A 16773-nucleotide genomic window follows, 5' to 3' on the forward strand; every position below is an offset into this window, starting at 1 on the left:
CCTGTTTGATCTTCCACTTGGTGCAGAGTTTGTCTCCCAGTTGATTCAGGGTAATTAAAGTCCCCCATTACTATTGTGACGTGCTTCCTTAGTTAACTGACTAGCAATAAGTTCATCTATTACCTTTGTTTGGTTGGGTGGCCTATAGTATATACCTATGGCAATGTCATTTCCCCCCCTTTTATATTGACCCAAATGCATTCAAGACAGTTTTCATCATTGTTGTGCTCTATTTCTATAGAGATGTAGTTATTTCTTATATAGAGAGCAACTCCACCTCCTCTCTTATTTGGTCTGTTTCTTTTAAATAATTTAAATCCCTCTAGCTGTGTGTTCCATTTGTGGGTTTCATCCCACCAAGTTTCTGTAAAGGACTCAACTGTCTATACACCAATGCAAAGAGCATGAGCAACAAACAGGGTGAATTAGAAATTCAGGTAAATGAGGGCAGATGTGATATTGTTTCCATAATGGCAACAATATCATATCTGCCCTCCTTTACCTGAATTTCTAATTTACCCTGTTTGTTGCTCATGCTCTGTGCATTGGTGTACAGACATTTGAGTCCTTTATGACTGATCCTGTGTTTACTTTCTACATAACCTGTATGGTGCCTGAGTTCCTCTGTTTTCTTACCACGTGTTTAATTAGTGCACTTTGTGTGGCACTCACTATTAAAAGTTTGATTTTGCCTGACAGCAAGGTTGATATTCTTGTCCACACACACATCTACGTTACATGCACTGATAACCCTATAATTTTTAGATTGCCAGGGACAGGAATGTTCTGTATTAATTAAATCACCATCCCCGTTGTTCAGATCCCACAGTTGTCCACACTGCCCTTCTCCTGCAGGATCTTTGTGGTAGAGGGGGCTGATAGTATGGCAGCTCAATAGAGCAGAAGGGCTTTTAATGTGGTTCATTTTTCCCCAGTACAGATCCATGTACCAGTTTAGGAAAACTTGTTTTCTATTATTTTTTTGGGGGGGGGGAACTATAAGAAATTGTTGTTTGGTCATGCATCCTTCAAGATACCTTATCAAAAGTTTAACTGCTCTGTTGTTTCAAATTGCTTTAATATCCCTTTTCCTGGTCATTATTATTATTTCTTTAATAATAACTCATCTGAGAATGAAGATGTTGGTTTTTAAAAAAATAATATATCACTCCCCTTTTGAAGAAGAGATACTGTGATACTTGGCTTTTATTTTCTTTCAGCTAGCTGTGGGAGTACACCTCATAAGCCACCCGGCTTAAACTAATTAAGTTTTACAGCAAAATTGTCAAATTCTGGCCCAAACACAAGTCGTGCTTATATTGTCAAATTCTGGCCCAATCCAGTTGTGCTTATATAGTACTGATGATGATGAGTAAGATGGCCTCGTTTAGCCTTTTAAAAAGTTGTAAACTGAATGGTGGCCTCCGCCCCCTCAAAAATGTATTTATGTTTCGCAATTTATTACATCTTGGAATTAATGTTATGTATTTTGTACCTAACCCTGTGCTCATTTGGGACTTTGCTTCCTGGTCACAAGTTTAATCCTCAGCATTTGTTGGTGACAAGAACTTTCTGGTAAGCAATTGTGGGCAATGAAGGAAAAGGTTTGACAAGCACTGTTTTAATCTGCCTTAAATCAAACTTCTCCAGTTAATGGAGCCCATATAGAGCTTGTTTCCACGGGTTGGTCTCCATTCTACAGAGAGGAGTGCAAGAGAGGCATCAAAAATGCTCTTTCCCCAACCGTAGTGCTCTCCAAATGGCAATATGGGCCTAGCTCTTCTTACAATATGAGATAATAAATATTATGGATGGATCTCTAGTAAATTCTCCAAACGGTCACAAACATGGCCAGCCTACCAGACAGGGAATACTCTTTTTTGTTAAGTTTGTTCTTTCACTTGTCTTCATAGTTTCGAGATTCTAGCTCCTGATATGAAGCAATATGTTTCCTGAAAGACTGAGCGTACTAAGGCCCAGGTGGCAGTTGCTTGATTCCTGATGCAGTTTTGTTCCCACACAGTGGGCAGAAGACCTTGTAGAAAGCCTAAGAGTGGAACTGTTGAGATCTGTAAATATGCGGCTAACAGGTCTTTTTCTTCTCACTCAACATGCGTTGATGCAAGTGGGAAGATTAGAACTGCAACATTAAAGGCCATGCAATATTCCTCCCCTATTTCCAGGGTTTTGCTGCTGAATTGAAAGGTTGTTTTGTTCACAAAACTGCATGCTTTGTTAATTCATTTGGTGTCCTATACTACAAAACCAAAATATCTCTGTATCTTCTATTTAAATATTTGAGATGTGTGGATACTCAGAAGTTTTAAATCAAAGGATTGCAGTTACACTGTGTGAGTACACATCAACAATCTCTATCATCTCTCTCTCACACACACTCATTCATCCATCCATACACACAAAAGATGCCCATCCATCTTATTTATAAAAAATAAATGGAATTGTACAGTCAGAAATTTCTTACCTGCCAATGACATTTCCCTACTTACATCAAGAACTAAAGCAGGGCACACTGCAAAACTATTCTATATTTTTGAAGAAAACCCCCCAGCAGTTATTATATTACAAGAACAAAACAGTTTCCAGGGAAACTGCAACCTGCAGCAAAACAACAAAGAAATTTAGGGGGGAAATGGCACACAGAGTGAGAAAGAACATTAATTGGATGAATTAGGAGAGTGTATCCTGTGGTTTATGAGTGAATCAGATGTTGCATTACTTAGAAATATCTTACGGTAGATTTGACCTTAGAATTGCCGACTTGGTCAATGCACTTCCCCATTACTCAACGGTTTTGATTCTATGGTAAATTTGTGCAGCACATTATCGAAGTTATATTTCTACATTACCCCATCTTGTAATATTTTAAGGTTACCTAGAAGTTACTTAAAGAGGACAATCCTCTGATCAGCAGCCACCATAACTGAGGCTGTCTTACTCTGCTACATATCTCTCTGGTTGATTCTCAGAGAAAAAAAAAAAGAAAATTTGATTCCCAGAGAAAACTGCAGCATTTTCATTTAGTTGAAATATTTGAAAAATACTGCACTGCATTTCTGTGAAAAAGAACTAAAGAAACACCAAGCATTGCCATTATCTATGTTTGCACACTTAACAATGATATTGCTATTTGCATCTGTGTACGTTTTTATTTCATAACACAATACATTATGGCTAGGTGGAAAATGTGGTAAGAGAGGGATTTACCTTACTGACCACAAACACCATACATTTTATCACAGTACAATCAACAGGAGTGTAGATATATAAATATTCCTTATGCACAACACCAAGCTTTGAAACAATTATATAATAGCAAAGCATCAATCGATAAGAATATTAGTAGCTCAGAGTTGAAATGAGGGGTCCTTGGTGCTCTCTGAGCTTGGTTGCTTTCTTGCAGACGTTTCATTACCCAAACTAGGTAACGTCATCAGTATTGAGCATGATGATGAAATGTCTGCAAGAAAACTTCCAAGCTCAGAGAACACCAAGGACCTCTCAAAGATTTAACTCCAAGCTTAGGACATGCCATGGTAGAGACTATAGAAGATAGGCAATTTCCCTATCATGTCCTCTAAATGTATAGTTAAGTGGGCAATACATTTGCCAGGATATGGCTAAAAATCAATGACTTGTTTCGCCTGATTTTAATAAATGTGCATTGGGTTCTGGCTTCCTCCATCCAGAAGAAAAACCTAAGAAGGAAGTCATAAGTCAACTATGAACAAGGAATACTGTAGCTTCCTTTTCTGGCTTCTTTTGGACAGATTATTTCATGTCACTCATACCTGCTGGTTTGAAGAGCCAGCAGTCACAAATGATTGAATTTACTATTAATTCTAAGTTTAGGTACGTATGATGTCACCTAGTCAGTGGAGCTTAATTCTGAGTTTTCTGAATTTCTGAAATACATCTTTCTTAACCTTTGGCCCAGATGTGCACATTTATCGCACACACACTCAGCCCACATGCTTCAGTTTGGGGTATGGATACAGGCTGTGCTAAATTAATCTTGCTGCTGATTTAGGGAAGGAAAAAATACAGATATTGCTTCTGATCCTTGGGAGGAAAAGCTGAATTGTACCTGCTGGGGAAAAAATAGGGCCAATTCAAATCAATGTTAAGAATCTTTCTTTGTCATGACAACATTTAGGTGCTCTGCTTTTTAAATGATCTTTCTATCAGGAACGCTAGCTGGGAGTAAAATATATACTGATTCTAGAAATAAAGATTGTTCTTTAACAAAGATTTTCTTTTTTGACAAGCATAATGTTTAAGAATTTCCTAGAGGTTCTGATAAAGCTCCCTCTTTTGTTCCTAGAAATGAAGGGGAGGAAGGAATCAAATGTTCTTGCAACCACTGATAGTTAAAAGTGTTCTAAAAACAGATTCCTCAAAGACTTTTGAAGCAAACTTGGAAAAATAACAGGATCTGAAAAAAAGAGAAAGCCCTTTTCAATTAAATTGTCCAATTTTTGAAAAGGGAGTTCCAAGTCTCAGCTAGGAAGAAATGTCATAAAGAATTTTGTTTATTTTGGAACACCAGGACGCTGTCTCAAAGCAACAGTAAAAGGCCGAACATTTGTAATCAACAGCAAAAAACAACCCTGATTTTTCGACTGCATGAGTGAAGTTCTTTTCCTGAGATACCAGAAATATATTCCTCTGACATTTTTCTTCACTTGCCTCTTTCAAAGCTGATTCACAAAGCCCACATTTAAAGTAGCAGTCTTCCCACTGAAATATTTGATTCCTTGGGATTAATACAAGGTCTTGCAAAAGCTCTCTGAATTGTGATTTTATCAGGGAGGGGCTCTTCCCCCCCAAGAATAACTGCAATCCTTACATTAATTCTATAGGGCAGGCTATTATAAATATCCCCCTCACATTCCAACACTGTATATGCTAAGTTGGGGGAATAGGCTGAACCTTGTGGAGGTCAGTCTAGCACCATGAAATAAGTTCTTGATGGAGAAGATATCTGAGCAGGAATAGAATAGAATAGAATAGAATAGAATAGAATAGAATAGAATAGAATAGAATAGAATAGAATAGAATAGAAGGGACCTTGGAGGCTCAGGCAGGAAACCTGAGAAATTATTGTCCAATCTCTTCTTTAAAACTTCCAGTGTTGGAGCACCAACATCTTTTGGATACTTGAGCATTGTCCCAAATCATTTCACTTCCTGAGCTGAAGATGTTCATTCTACCACCTTTCTACATGGAGGTGAATGGTCAGACAGCTGAAATACTGACAGAAACCTCCATTGCACTGGGTCACTAGGCCAGTTAACAGACACCTTTCAATAGCCCAATGTTGTTCTCTGCACTTACAGCCTTTGCATCCAGTGGTAGCCACTTCATCTGTTGAACACAATTAGCTCAAGCGCAATTAGCAAATGACACTAATTCTCAATGAGTTACCAATATGATGTCCAATTCCATCACGATCATAATGGCATTGGTCAGTGATGCATATGCACCAGATACCCAAACACAGTTATACATGGTAGTTATCTATCCATTTTTCTGTTGTTTGTCTACACTCAGTTTTAGGCAGAAATTGTATGAGGATTTATAAGGACCAGCCTTCCCAAGACAACTTCCATATAACGACCCATTTCCGGCAAGGTGGATAGGATTATTATTAGGCTTGTGAAATTGGTATGACTGGAGGCTGTGAAGAAGGAATAAATTGCAATGATGCCATAGCAAATCTTTCTGAATCTTAGAGACTGATTTCAAAATTATTTCAATAATCCCAAGAATCAAAGGGATAGAAACAATGGATAATAACAGTATTCTCAAAGCTGCACGTAACAAATGGCCAAATATTCCCTTACTGGGAGACAGGAACACTTTGAGTTCCCCCCCCCAAGAGGTAACTGGAGAGACAGGCCCTGGTGAGGAATCCAAGGAAAAAACAGGCTGACCCTCTATGCAGCCGGACCACAGACAAGATGAAGAAGTTGGGATTGAAAGCATTAGGCCAAAATGCGCTAAGCTTCTTCACCTTTTCACAGCAGCAGCATTCTTAAATGCAAGTCCCATTCTGAAGCACTGTGGTCCCCTGGCTGATGGTTTGGTACAGCAATGTAAACACCTTTATTAATAATATATAACAGTGATAATTAAGAATGAGATATTCCAGCCATGCCAGCTAATTATATACCATTTATCAAAGTGGCATCTTGAAATCATCTTTAGCTTTACATAATAAGAGAGCCATAGCTTACATTATTAATATGGAGACACACAATATGGGACACTACTAATTTGATCTTTGTTTCTTTTAGCCACTTAAGAACAGATCAATGGTCCAATTAATCCAGGGATGGATAGTCTTCTCTGATTCTCTTTTATGATCATTGCAGCCTCTCCCTTGTTATGAGTGTGTAAACAATTCCACATCAGTTGTAAGTATGCATTCAAATTTGCAGAAAGATGTCATATTTAACTTTGTGTCACAGACTCCTCAGACTTGAACAAGCAAGTTGCCAATCTCAGAAGTCAGCAGTCAATCATCCCTAGGATATGATGGCAGCTTCAAAGTCAAACTAAGGGAATATCCTTGGTTCCTCCAAGCCAATGCACATAAGTGAGCCCTACTTGCATCTAGCATATTTAAGAACATTGCCAATGATGGGCTCTTTGTTGGAAACATCTCACCATTTCTCTGTCCTTGCTTCCTGCTCTGCTCTAAGAGTAAGAGCGATGACTTTGATGGAGATCCATCACTCTGGCTTAACTCCATCAAGGTGATTTTCCTCAATCTCTACACCTGAGAGCCCCTCTGTGAAGGAGATGGGCAGTTAAGAAGTTTCAGATAGATAGATAGATAGACAGACAGACAGACAGACAGACAGACAGACAGACAGACAGACAGACAGACAGACAAACAGACATAGACAGAGAGATAGATTGGTAATATGATAGACAGACAGACAGACAAATTCTGCCCTTCAATTCTGGCTGGATGACTAACCTCTCTGGCAGGATTCTTGGTCTGTCATGGACCATGTTTGCTTCTTTGTTGTTGTCATAATCCATTTCCTTGAAATTGTCAAGGAATATTTTGTTACAGGTTCCTTTTATATTGTACAGTTGTGTCTTAACCTCAAACCATCTGGAAAAGTTTGAACTTGTATATCAAACTCATAAAACAAATAGCCAGATATTATGGACACACTACTACATATAAGAACTAGTAGTCAACATGTAATCAAACCAGCAAGGTATTTATTAGTGTTAGTAGCAACTGCTACATTATTCATCTTTATTACATAAAGGTTTTCCACATAATGTGAATTCTTTTTAATAGAAATAAGGACTTTAAAAAAAAACACCAGAAATTCAAAGCTGAAAAGTCAAAATCTTCCATCCACTCCAAATTCCTGTACTACCGATTTCTGGATGGCTTGATGGATATTGGTTATTTCCTTCTGAGTCAGGGTCCTTTCCAAGTGCCGGTAAGTGATCTTGTAACAATGGCTGACCCTTTTTGTCCTAGGGAAACACAACAACAACAACAACAAAATCAGTTCCTGGTGTTAATTTGTACAAAATTATACATAGTTGGAAGGAGAAAAGGAAAAAGTTTATCCTTGAAGTTATTCTATGCTTTTCTTGCCGTGGCGTTTAATTATATTTTTCAAGTTACCAATATAATGGATGGAGTCAGATTTAACCCCTTTTTGTAATGAATAATTAACCTCTCCAGAGGAAAAAGAAAACTCCAGTTGAGTTCTGGTTGTTTTTCAAATGGACACCATATTGCTTGTTCATATTTTCTCCTTCTTTCCTGTCCAATGCAAATTCTTGCACCAGACATACAGTATATATGGACTACTGGACTACTGCAATGCTCTCTACATGGGGCTTCCCTTGAGGAGCACCCGGAGGCTCCAGTTGGTCCAAAATGCGGCCGCGCGGGCGGTGTTGGGAGGGACTCGTCACTCCCACGTTACGCCGCTTCTGCGCGAGCTGCATTGGCTACCGGTGGCCTTCCGGGTGCGCTTCAAGGTGATGGTTATTATCTTTAAAGCGCNCCTCTGGAACGAACTGCCCCCAGAGATCAGGGTGATTCCTGATCTCCCTTCCTTCCGCCGCGCCCTCAAGACGTGGTTGTTCCAGCAAGCGGGACTGGCCTAGGGGATTTTATAGGGGTTTTAATTACTTTTAAATTTGACATTTTCAAATATTTCATTTTAATCAAATTTTAACTAGGTGTAATTTGTTAGCTTTTTTTATCATTTGTCAGCCGCCCTGAGTCCGAAAGGAGAAGGGCGGGATATAAATACAATAAATAAATAAATAAATAAATAAATAATATATCCTCCTGAAGATATGCTAGCATGAAGACAATTCACATGTAAAGAGTCTGAATAGAGGAGACAGCTTGTTGGAGGCTGCACTGAAGTACTATTACCACAAGAAATGTATACATTTCCTAGAGACAACCATAATCTTTGGTGACCTGTTTGACATAGTTCATATTGCTCAAACATCTACAACTAACAGCCCCCTGTACAGTAGTGGCCAAAATTGTGGAAACCTTTTAGGAAAAGTGTATTTTTGAGGTTTGATGGCTAATAACACCACTTTTTTTTGGAGCAGTACCATAAAATTATATATCAATGGAAAGATAATTTAATCAAGAATGTAATGCAACAAAGTTTGTTCAATTATCTGTACTGTATTCTATGAAAAGTTATTGCCAAATAACCAGAAAAAGGAAAAACCTAACTTGCTTAGGTTGATATGAGGTAGCTTTCCTTCATCTGATTGTCGCCAACAAGCATGAGTGTTTAGAGAGCCAATCAGGTGTCATCTTGTTTTGGCAATGAGCCAATCAGATCACAGTAGGATTCAATTATTGATGTCATGTACTGAAGCTGAGAGGAGGACATTTGTCAGTGTGTTATGTGATCGCTATAAAATTGGTTGGATTTTTTGTGTTCTTTCATTTAGTGAGCTTGTAAAACATAATAAAATTAAAGTAATGGTGCAAAGAGTTGACTGGTTGCCCAGAAAGCAATGTAAAATAATATTATTAAGTGAACAAGCCTACAGTTATAAAGAAATTAGAAGAAGAATTGGTGGAAACTTAACCAAAGGTGGCATTTCTACTGTACACTTTTCCCAAAAGGTTTCCACAATTTTGGCCACTACTGTAGAATAACAAATTATTCTAAATAGAGATTTACCTATAGGAAGGCAGAATAAGAATGTGCATATTCTAAGGACCAAGTAAATCATAGCTGTTACAGCTGAGATCAGGCTGAAGCTCCTCTAAATTGTAATCCAACTGTTCAATGACAAATAAAACAAATAAAAAGGTGGGTGGCAGGAGGCTGAGAGTCCTATAAGTTTTGTGGAGTAAATGCTTTGTTTAACATCTAATCCTCACAAGAAAGAGTTTTGACATTGTTTTTGAAGGAACATCTATTTATTGATGCATCCATATGCAGCTGTCCCAAAGGGGAAAAAAAGGCAAGTATATATGTAGGCATGTTTTTATAAATAAGACTCATATGGCTATCCAGCTTGTCAAACACAATGGTGGGTGGTTCACAGCAATAATAGAAACAAAGACAATAAAACCAAGAAAGCCAGGTGACTTATCCACAATCTTCCATCCATCAAACCACAGAGTCTTCGGGTTTCAATCTCACCTCATCACACTGCCTGGAAGACTCATAGTACAAGAACGCATCTTCATTAGTAATACCTAAAGAGACTGAATGGCCATCTGTTTGGGATGTTATAAGCTGAGTTAGGCAATCTGGACCATGAGTTTAGTTTAGTTTAGTTTAGTTTATTGTATTTATATCCTGCCCTTCTCCTTGAGAAGCATATGCTGACCCCAGTAATTTATTAGCACTCTGAAACCACATCATATCATTCAACAGGAAAATCACTGATTGCCATCAGTATGGGTTTTCATTTTTCTTACCCCAAAGAAGAGTCAAAGTGGAAGTTTTTGCTGAAAAGGTTGCCTACTTCTGCTCTAAGGAAAGGTCTTCCTCCATCACCAAGAAGCTAATCGAGATTGCTTTTAACTCTATCACTGGGTTCATCCTTTGCCCAAAACTATAATTTGTTTAACTGTGGTTTAATAGCGATAAACCAGAACTGTTTGTTTGCTTATGCTAGCCATTAGTATGGTTTACAAATGATAATAGTCAATTTCATACAATATGCTAAGCCAAAACCAAATAAACCATGTTATCATTTAGATTCAGTCCAAAGCCAGTCAGTGATTTTAACATCTCATTTTCTACTCTTTAATCAAATCAGTATTATTTATATTTTTACCTTCCCCCCAAAAAGCTGTCATTTATATCGAATGCTTTACTTTTTTAAAAAAAACAAACCAATGCCTCTCTCATTAATTATCTGCTCACGAGTTAAATCTCTTACTGTGACCCCCATTCTTAGAAGCAAACGGTTTTACTCTCTCTAGTATGTCTATTATTATTATTATTATTGTTGTTGTTGTTGTTGTTGTTGTTAAATTTATTTGCCCCGGTCTAACCTCAGGGAAACTCTGGGCGGTTTATAACATTAAAAGCTATAAAACCATAGCACATAAATATTATAAAAACAATAAAAATAGCATTACAATCAGAGAAAGGTTACAGTTAAAAGATGGGTGGGAGGGAGTGGGATTGCCCAAAGGGGGAGGTGAGATCTCCTCTTAATCCATCAACCATCTCCAGCGTGATGTTTTCCTGTTGGGGCCCCAAGCCAACAGGCATTAGGTCCTTGTGGAAGACGAGAAGGGTGGGAGCAGGTCTCACTTTGAGGGGGGATGCGATGGTAAGATTTTCCCAAACGGTAGGAACCACGGCAGAAAGGCCTCTTCTCCTGGACCCCACCAGCTGGATTTTTTTGGTTGACCAGGCCTGCAGCATGCCTCTTCTGCCGATGCAGGTGAGGCGGGCCAGTCCCATTGGGGTGAGATGGTTTCTTAAGTAACTTGGACCCATGCTTGTCTATGAATGTCTATCATTCCTCCTTCCCTTTTTTACACTTCTAAGATATTTAAGCACCTGTAAAAGGACTGGGCAGTTACAAGAGGCATGCTGGTTCAACTGATTTACAGAAAAGAATAACGTTATTCGTTAACACTGTACGGCTTGTAGCACTACTTCAAGAAACAAACAAAAGCCACAGTCCAACTTCAAAAACAACAACCAGGCAAGGAAAAAATATATAGCAAGCATGCCTTGGGCAGTGAAAACTCTGCAGAACTACTTCAGTAAGATCTCTCTGCACTGCTATTGTTTGTGAACTACCTGTATCCAGGTTGAATCTCTTATCCTTGGCAACCAATACTGGCAATAAAGCCCAAGCAACTGCACCAAGGTCATGTTGTAAATAATGGTATTTTGTACGACACTGGTCTTTAATTGCTAGATGTTGACTCCCAACTACATCATGATATTTCTTAAGCTGGACACTTTGAAGCAGAAAAAAAGAGAGAAACTATAAGAGAGAAAACAAATAACAGGTAGGAAAAAACCCCAAATCATTTAAACGTTGGCCAATACTTCATTAACATTAGTTTTGGAAACAAACAGAATCATGGACAAAGGAGAAGCAAAACTAAATGGATCTGACATGATAATGGCTTTCAGCCTTTGTCTCAAATAATCCACTTATCTCAAACAGATCCAAATCTATAACTTGCAATCAAGCTTGAGCTCAAACAACAAGTCCCATTTGACTTCATGTGTGCGTATGCTTTAAAAGAATTCTGCCTTTAATAATAGTACTAGTCCATTTTTTTCATACTGGGGAAAATAGACCTTCAGATGCCTGTTGTTCAACAGTTGAAATAATGAAAGGCCTATCCTAACCCCACTGGACAAGAACCATAGAAACCAAGATGACTCCTGGTTTTTAAACCAAAGACTCTGGGAATGCACTAATTCATTTAGCTCGGGAAATTAGAAAGCTTAAACATAACCATGAATGTTTTGTGCCTTTAAAAAAATTCGTCCATCTGTTACAGCAGGGGTCCCCAATCCTCGGGTTCCAGATCAGCAGTGGTCCATGGCACACCAGAAACTGGGGCACGCAAATCAGTGAAGCACCATCTGCACATGCGCGGGGAGCAGGCAGAGTGCGAAACCACACCCTCTCGATTCGCAGAAAAGACTCTCTCTACAGAATCGGTCCCTGGTGCCCAAAAGGCTGGGGGCCGCTGTTCTACAATAAAGAGCCTGTGATATTTTAAAAAGTATTATCACATATTCTCTTATGGATCATCACAGTCCATTGACCCTGATCTGCTAAAGCTTCTATTGTAATAAATGTGTTAAGTTTTAGTGGACTGTAATTCAGAAACATTTATAAAATAATAAGCCTACTACTGCTTAAGGTGTCATAAGATTCTTTGGTTTTGCTGCAAAGGGCCAAAAGCAAATGAAATATAGTAGGTTTGTCCTTAAAATTAAGATTAGTGTTGATTGTGTTGTGCTGTAAAACATCATGTACATTGATCATGTTATACCAGTAAAAATAAGAATGAGAAAAACGGTTTAGGGAATCTTAAAATTTAACAGATTTATTATGGCACAAGTTTTAGTGAACTAGCAATCACTTCATCAGTTACATAACATACTATATGTATAATTGAAGTAGTTAAAATATATAATTGGCCCCATATTCCATGAAATGAAAGTCTATAATATGATAAATTGATTAAGTCTTTAAGGTGTCAGAAAACTCTTTTCTATATTTTCATTAAAATGTTATTCCTTAATTGTCTAAGGGAAATGATGCAAATATGCAGGTCTATTATTCAATTATTATTATTCCTATTATTGAGGAATTATTGAGTCTATCATTTGTTCTTCTATAACTGTCTGGTTTGGTACAGCAACCAGACAGGACAGGTACAGACTTCAACGGATAGTTAGGATGCAGAAAAAATAATTGCAACCAGCCTGCCTTCCACTGAGGACCGGTATATTGCACAGGTCAGAAGGAGGGTGGGGAAAATATCTACAGACACCTCACATCCTGGACATAAACTGTTTCAACTTCCCCTTGGGATGTCACTATAAGGCATTTCATGCCAAAACAACCAGACAGAGAGAGGTTTTTTCCTTATGCCATCACTCTGCTGAACAACTAATTCACACAGTACTGTCTTACGTCTAAGTATATTTACTCATGTAGCATGGCTTATCCTTCTCATCATTTCTTCTACCTTCTCTTATTCTTATCATTATTATGATTATTACTCTATTGCTTTGGCATGTACACTGAGAGCTTATGCACCAGAGACAATTCTTTGTGTGCCTAATCACACTTGGCCAAACTATTCTATTCTATTCTATTCTATTCTATTCTATTCTATTCTATTCTATTCTATTCTATTCTTCCATTCCACTCATTTTAAATACAGAATTGTGAAAGGTATGATGCACTTATATGATACAATTGTACTGTGTGCTGTTATTCTGTACAAATAACTAAGGGGGACAGAGGGGCCATTAACACAGCAGAAAAAAATGACATGGTGATTCAATATTAAAATATGGCATATTTAAACTCAGTGACTATGCATTTGAGATGAAAAGTACAGATTTCAATGTGCTCATGCATTTTGGGTTCTCTTAAATATTTAGCAAGTGTGAAATCACAATATTCATCTAGATTAGAATATTCTTCCTCTTCCTTTCAATAGGGTAACCTTATTGGGGGAATGGGTTATATATATCCATAATTAGCCTTGTAGGAGACATACCCATCCTCTGCATTACTAGAACTACTCCACCTACTGTAATACTGATATGAACAAAACAAAATCCTTTTTGTTACATTATCCAGCCAATGTTACCTGAGTTGATAATGGTTTTTTCCTAAAGGCCTATGCTGTAAGCAGTAAAAGAAATTTATTCCAATAGTATTAATATATAGTTGATACAATTATATTAATATATGATTAATATAATTATATTAACTGATAATACAACTGATAATTGTACTAGCATACTGGCCAAAATATTGTTAGCAGAAAATACTACAAGTTGCACATGTGCAACCAAGCTGATCTATCTATCTATCTATCTATCTATCTATCTATCTATCTATCTATCTATCTATCTATCTATCTATCTATCTAATGAGTGGTGGCGAACCTATGGGCACGCTCTGTGGGCACGTGTGCCATCGCCCCAGTCCTAGGACTTCAGCTTTTTCGTTTTAGGCCTCCGCCATGGGCAAAAAAAAAAAAGGTTCAATCAATCAATCAATTTCAACTTCTCACAGGGAAAAAATAGATCTCGCAAAGTTGGAATTGATTGATTGAACTTTTTAGTCCCACCAAGTCTGCCGTTACCACCACAGCCATGCCCACCCAATGGGCCACACCCACCCGGCACCCGATGATACACAAGTGGGTTTTGGGTTGCAGTTTGGGCACTCGGTCTCTAAAAGATTCACCATCACTGATCTATATCATCACCTACTTACCTACCTAATTTTAAAAGTCCCTCTGATTACTTGCGCTTTTGCAGACAAATACCAATTATTATTATTATTATTATTATTATTATTATTATTATTATTATTATTATTATTATTATTATTATTGTTGTTGTTGTTGTTGTTGTTGTTGTTGTTGTTGAAGTAGTAGTAGTAGTAGTAGTAGTAGTAGTAGTAATAATAATAATAATAATAATAATAATAATAATAATAATAATAATAATAAGCAATCCAGGAAGAAGGATTCAGAATATTACAGCAATGCTTAGCTAGCTTTCTTTGTAAAATTATAATTGCGTGAAGTGGGAAGAATAAACTTTCCTCCTTTTACATCTAATCAGCTGGACGTGGAAAAGGGGATCCAGTTTTATGCATTCAACACAGGGCCTCCCCATTCATCTTAGAACACAGAACATCATCAGAGTTGGAAGGGACCTTTGTGGTCTTTTAGTCCAACAGAATTCTGTACCAAGGTCATTAAGTTCACAGAATGACACCCTAGAATACTATATTCTCTTCACTATACAGGTAGTTGTCAGATTACATGCATTCATTCAACAACTGTTCAAAATTACAGTGTCACTGAAAAAAACATGTACGATCAGTCCTCACGCTTACAACCACCACAGAACCTCTGTAGTCAAGTGATCAACTTTTCGATGCTTGGTGATTAGCCCGTCTTTATGACCATCACAATATTCCTGCAGTCAAAGGAAGTTGTTTGGGTCTCAGGAATTGATACTGTTTATGCATCCAGCCTAATGTTTGGCTCTTCCTGACCTGGCTGACTGAGGGACTAGGGGAGACAAGAAATGGCTCTTTTCCCAGTCTGTGCCTGCTGGTTACTTCAAGGACAGCCTTGACACTCTTTCCACTCCTTCTGTTAAAAGGATTTCTAGGTTATTGAGGGTGGTGGCAGCAGAATACAATGGCTTCTTCATATTGGCCATGCAGTATGGGATGGCCAAAAGGCCAGAGATGGGGTACAGATAGGTAGTTGATGAGTTGAAGCGGAGGCAGTTAGTGCAATGCACAGGTGTGAGGTTCTCGCCTTATGTTGTGATTCCTCACCAGCCAGTGGATCCGGCAGCTGAGTCTGAGGACAGATGAGGAGGAGGGGCCTGGAGTGACATTGGAGTCTGAGAAAGGCTTTGAGGAGCACCGAGACGCAGTCAGACGAGGAGCCTGGCCCCTCTACTCATACTCAGGCAGAGACACAGCAGTTTTGGGAGACTGAGTTGGGCGACGATGAGGAACAGCTAGGGCCAATCCCAGATGCGCGGATGTGCAGAGAGGAGAGGTGAGCAAGACAGAGGAAGGCAGTGGGTCTGCTCCAGAGGCAAAAGAAAAGTCATTAAGAAGCCACGCCCTGGCTGGACTATAAAAGGGGGAGGTGTGGGAGGTGCTGGTTGCCAAAGGCAATCGTTGACACTGCGGCTTTGTGTTTTGTTGATTGGGTTGTTTGCCTCCAAATCTTGGACATTGAGTCAGGTGTGTAAAAATAAAAAGGGGTTTGTTTTTCTTGTGGGTCCTGCCTGGTTCCATGAAGAGGGGTTTTTCCTCATGACTAAAGCAGTTGAGCAAGTGCTTGCATAGGCTGGGACAGAACACCTAACATCTTATGACTGAACAGTCCTCACTTAATGACCACAATTGGGACTGTTGTGACTGCTAAGTGGCACAGTCATGTGATATTTCACTTAATGACTGCTTCGCAGAAATGCTGATGGAAATTAGGGCCATAATCCGAGGACTACAGGTAAATGGAGGTGTTAGATTGTGGGAGGCTCCACATACCGCACCTAACACTGAATTTGAGAAGGACACTGTTAGCGTTTCTCACTATTAGCTATGTTGGCTGGGCTTCCTGTGTAATTTTGCAACAACCCGTAGATTAGAAGTCCTATCAATATGACCAGAGGTTCAGTACATTTCTCTAACTAGTCACAAGATCAACCAGAACTAATAACGAAGAACTAATGGTGCCTTTTGCTGCAAAAATATTTCAGTGATACCATAAAAACTAATCAATTAATAAACTTTTGTGGATTACAATCCACTTTAGTAGTTGTGTAGAAGTTTTCCTGTGAGAAGACTTTGATTATGTGTGGTTGTGGAGAATGGGACAGGAATAGTAAAAGGAGAAAACAGGGGGAAATAAAATCTAGTTGGTAGTGCAGATAAGGACAATTATCTGTGGATAGGAGTGCCTGAAACACTAATCTGTATTCTTTTATATTGCTCCTATCA

At 38.5% G+C, this 16773-nt stretch overlaps 1 protein-coding gene across 1 annotated transcript in view; it reads right to left on the reverse strand.

Moving 5' to 3' along the window:
• Positions 1 to 7238: 7238 nt before the first annotated feature.
• The window catches only part of FARS2 (phenylalanyl-tRNA synthetase 2, mitochondrial), a 186560-nt gene continuing 177025 nt past the window's right edge, over positions 7239 to 16773 (reverse strand). The window contains exon 8 of the mRNA XM_015810849.1: positions 7239 to 7527. Within this exon, the coding sequence (XP_015666335.1) occupies positions 7389 to 7527 (139 nt within the window). The 3' untranslated portion in view covers positions 7239 to 7388. The remainder of the gene's footprint in view (positions 7528 to 16773) is intronic.

Source organism: Protobothrops mucrosquamatus, unplaced genomic scaffold (assembly GCF_001527695.2).
Source record: "Protobothrops mucrosquamatus isolate PMUCROS unplaced genomic scaffold, P.Mucros_1.0 scaffold23, whole genome shotgun sequence".
In the NCBI taxonomy this organism is placed as follows: domain Eukaryota; kingdom Metazoa; phylum Chordata; class Lepidosauria; order Squamata; family Viperidae; genus Protobothrops; species Protobothrops mucrosquamatus.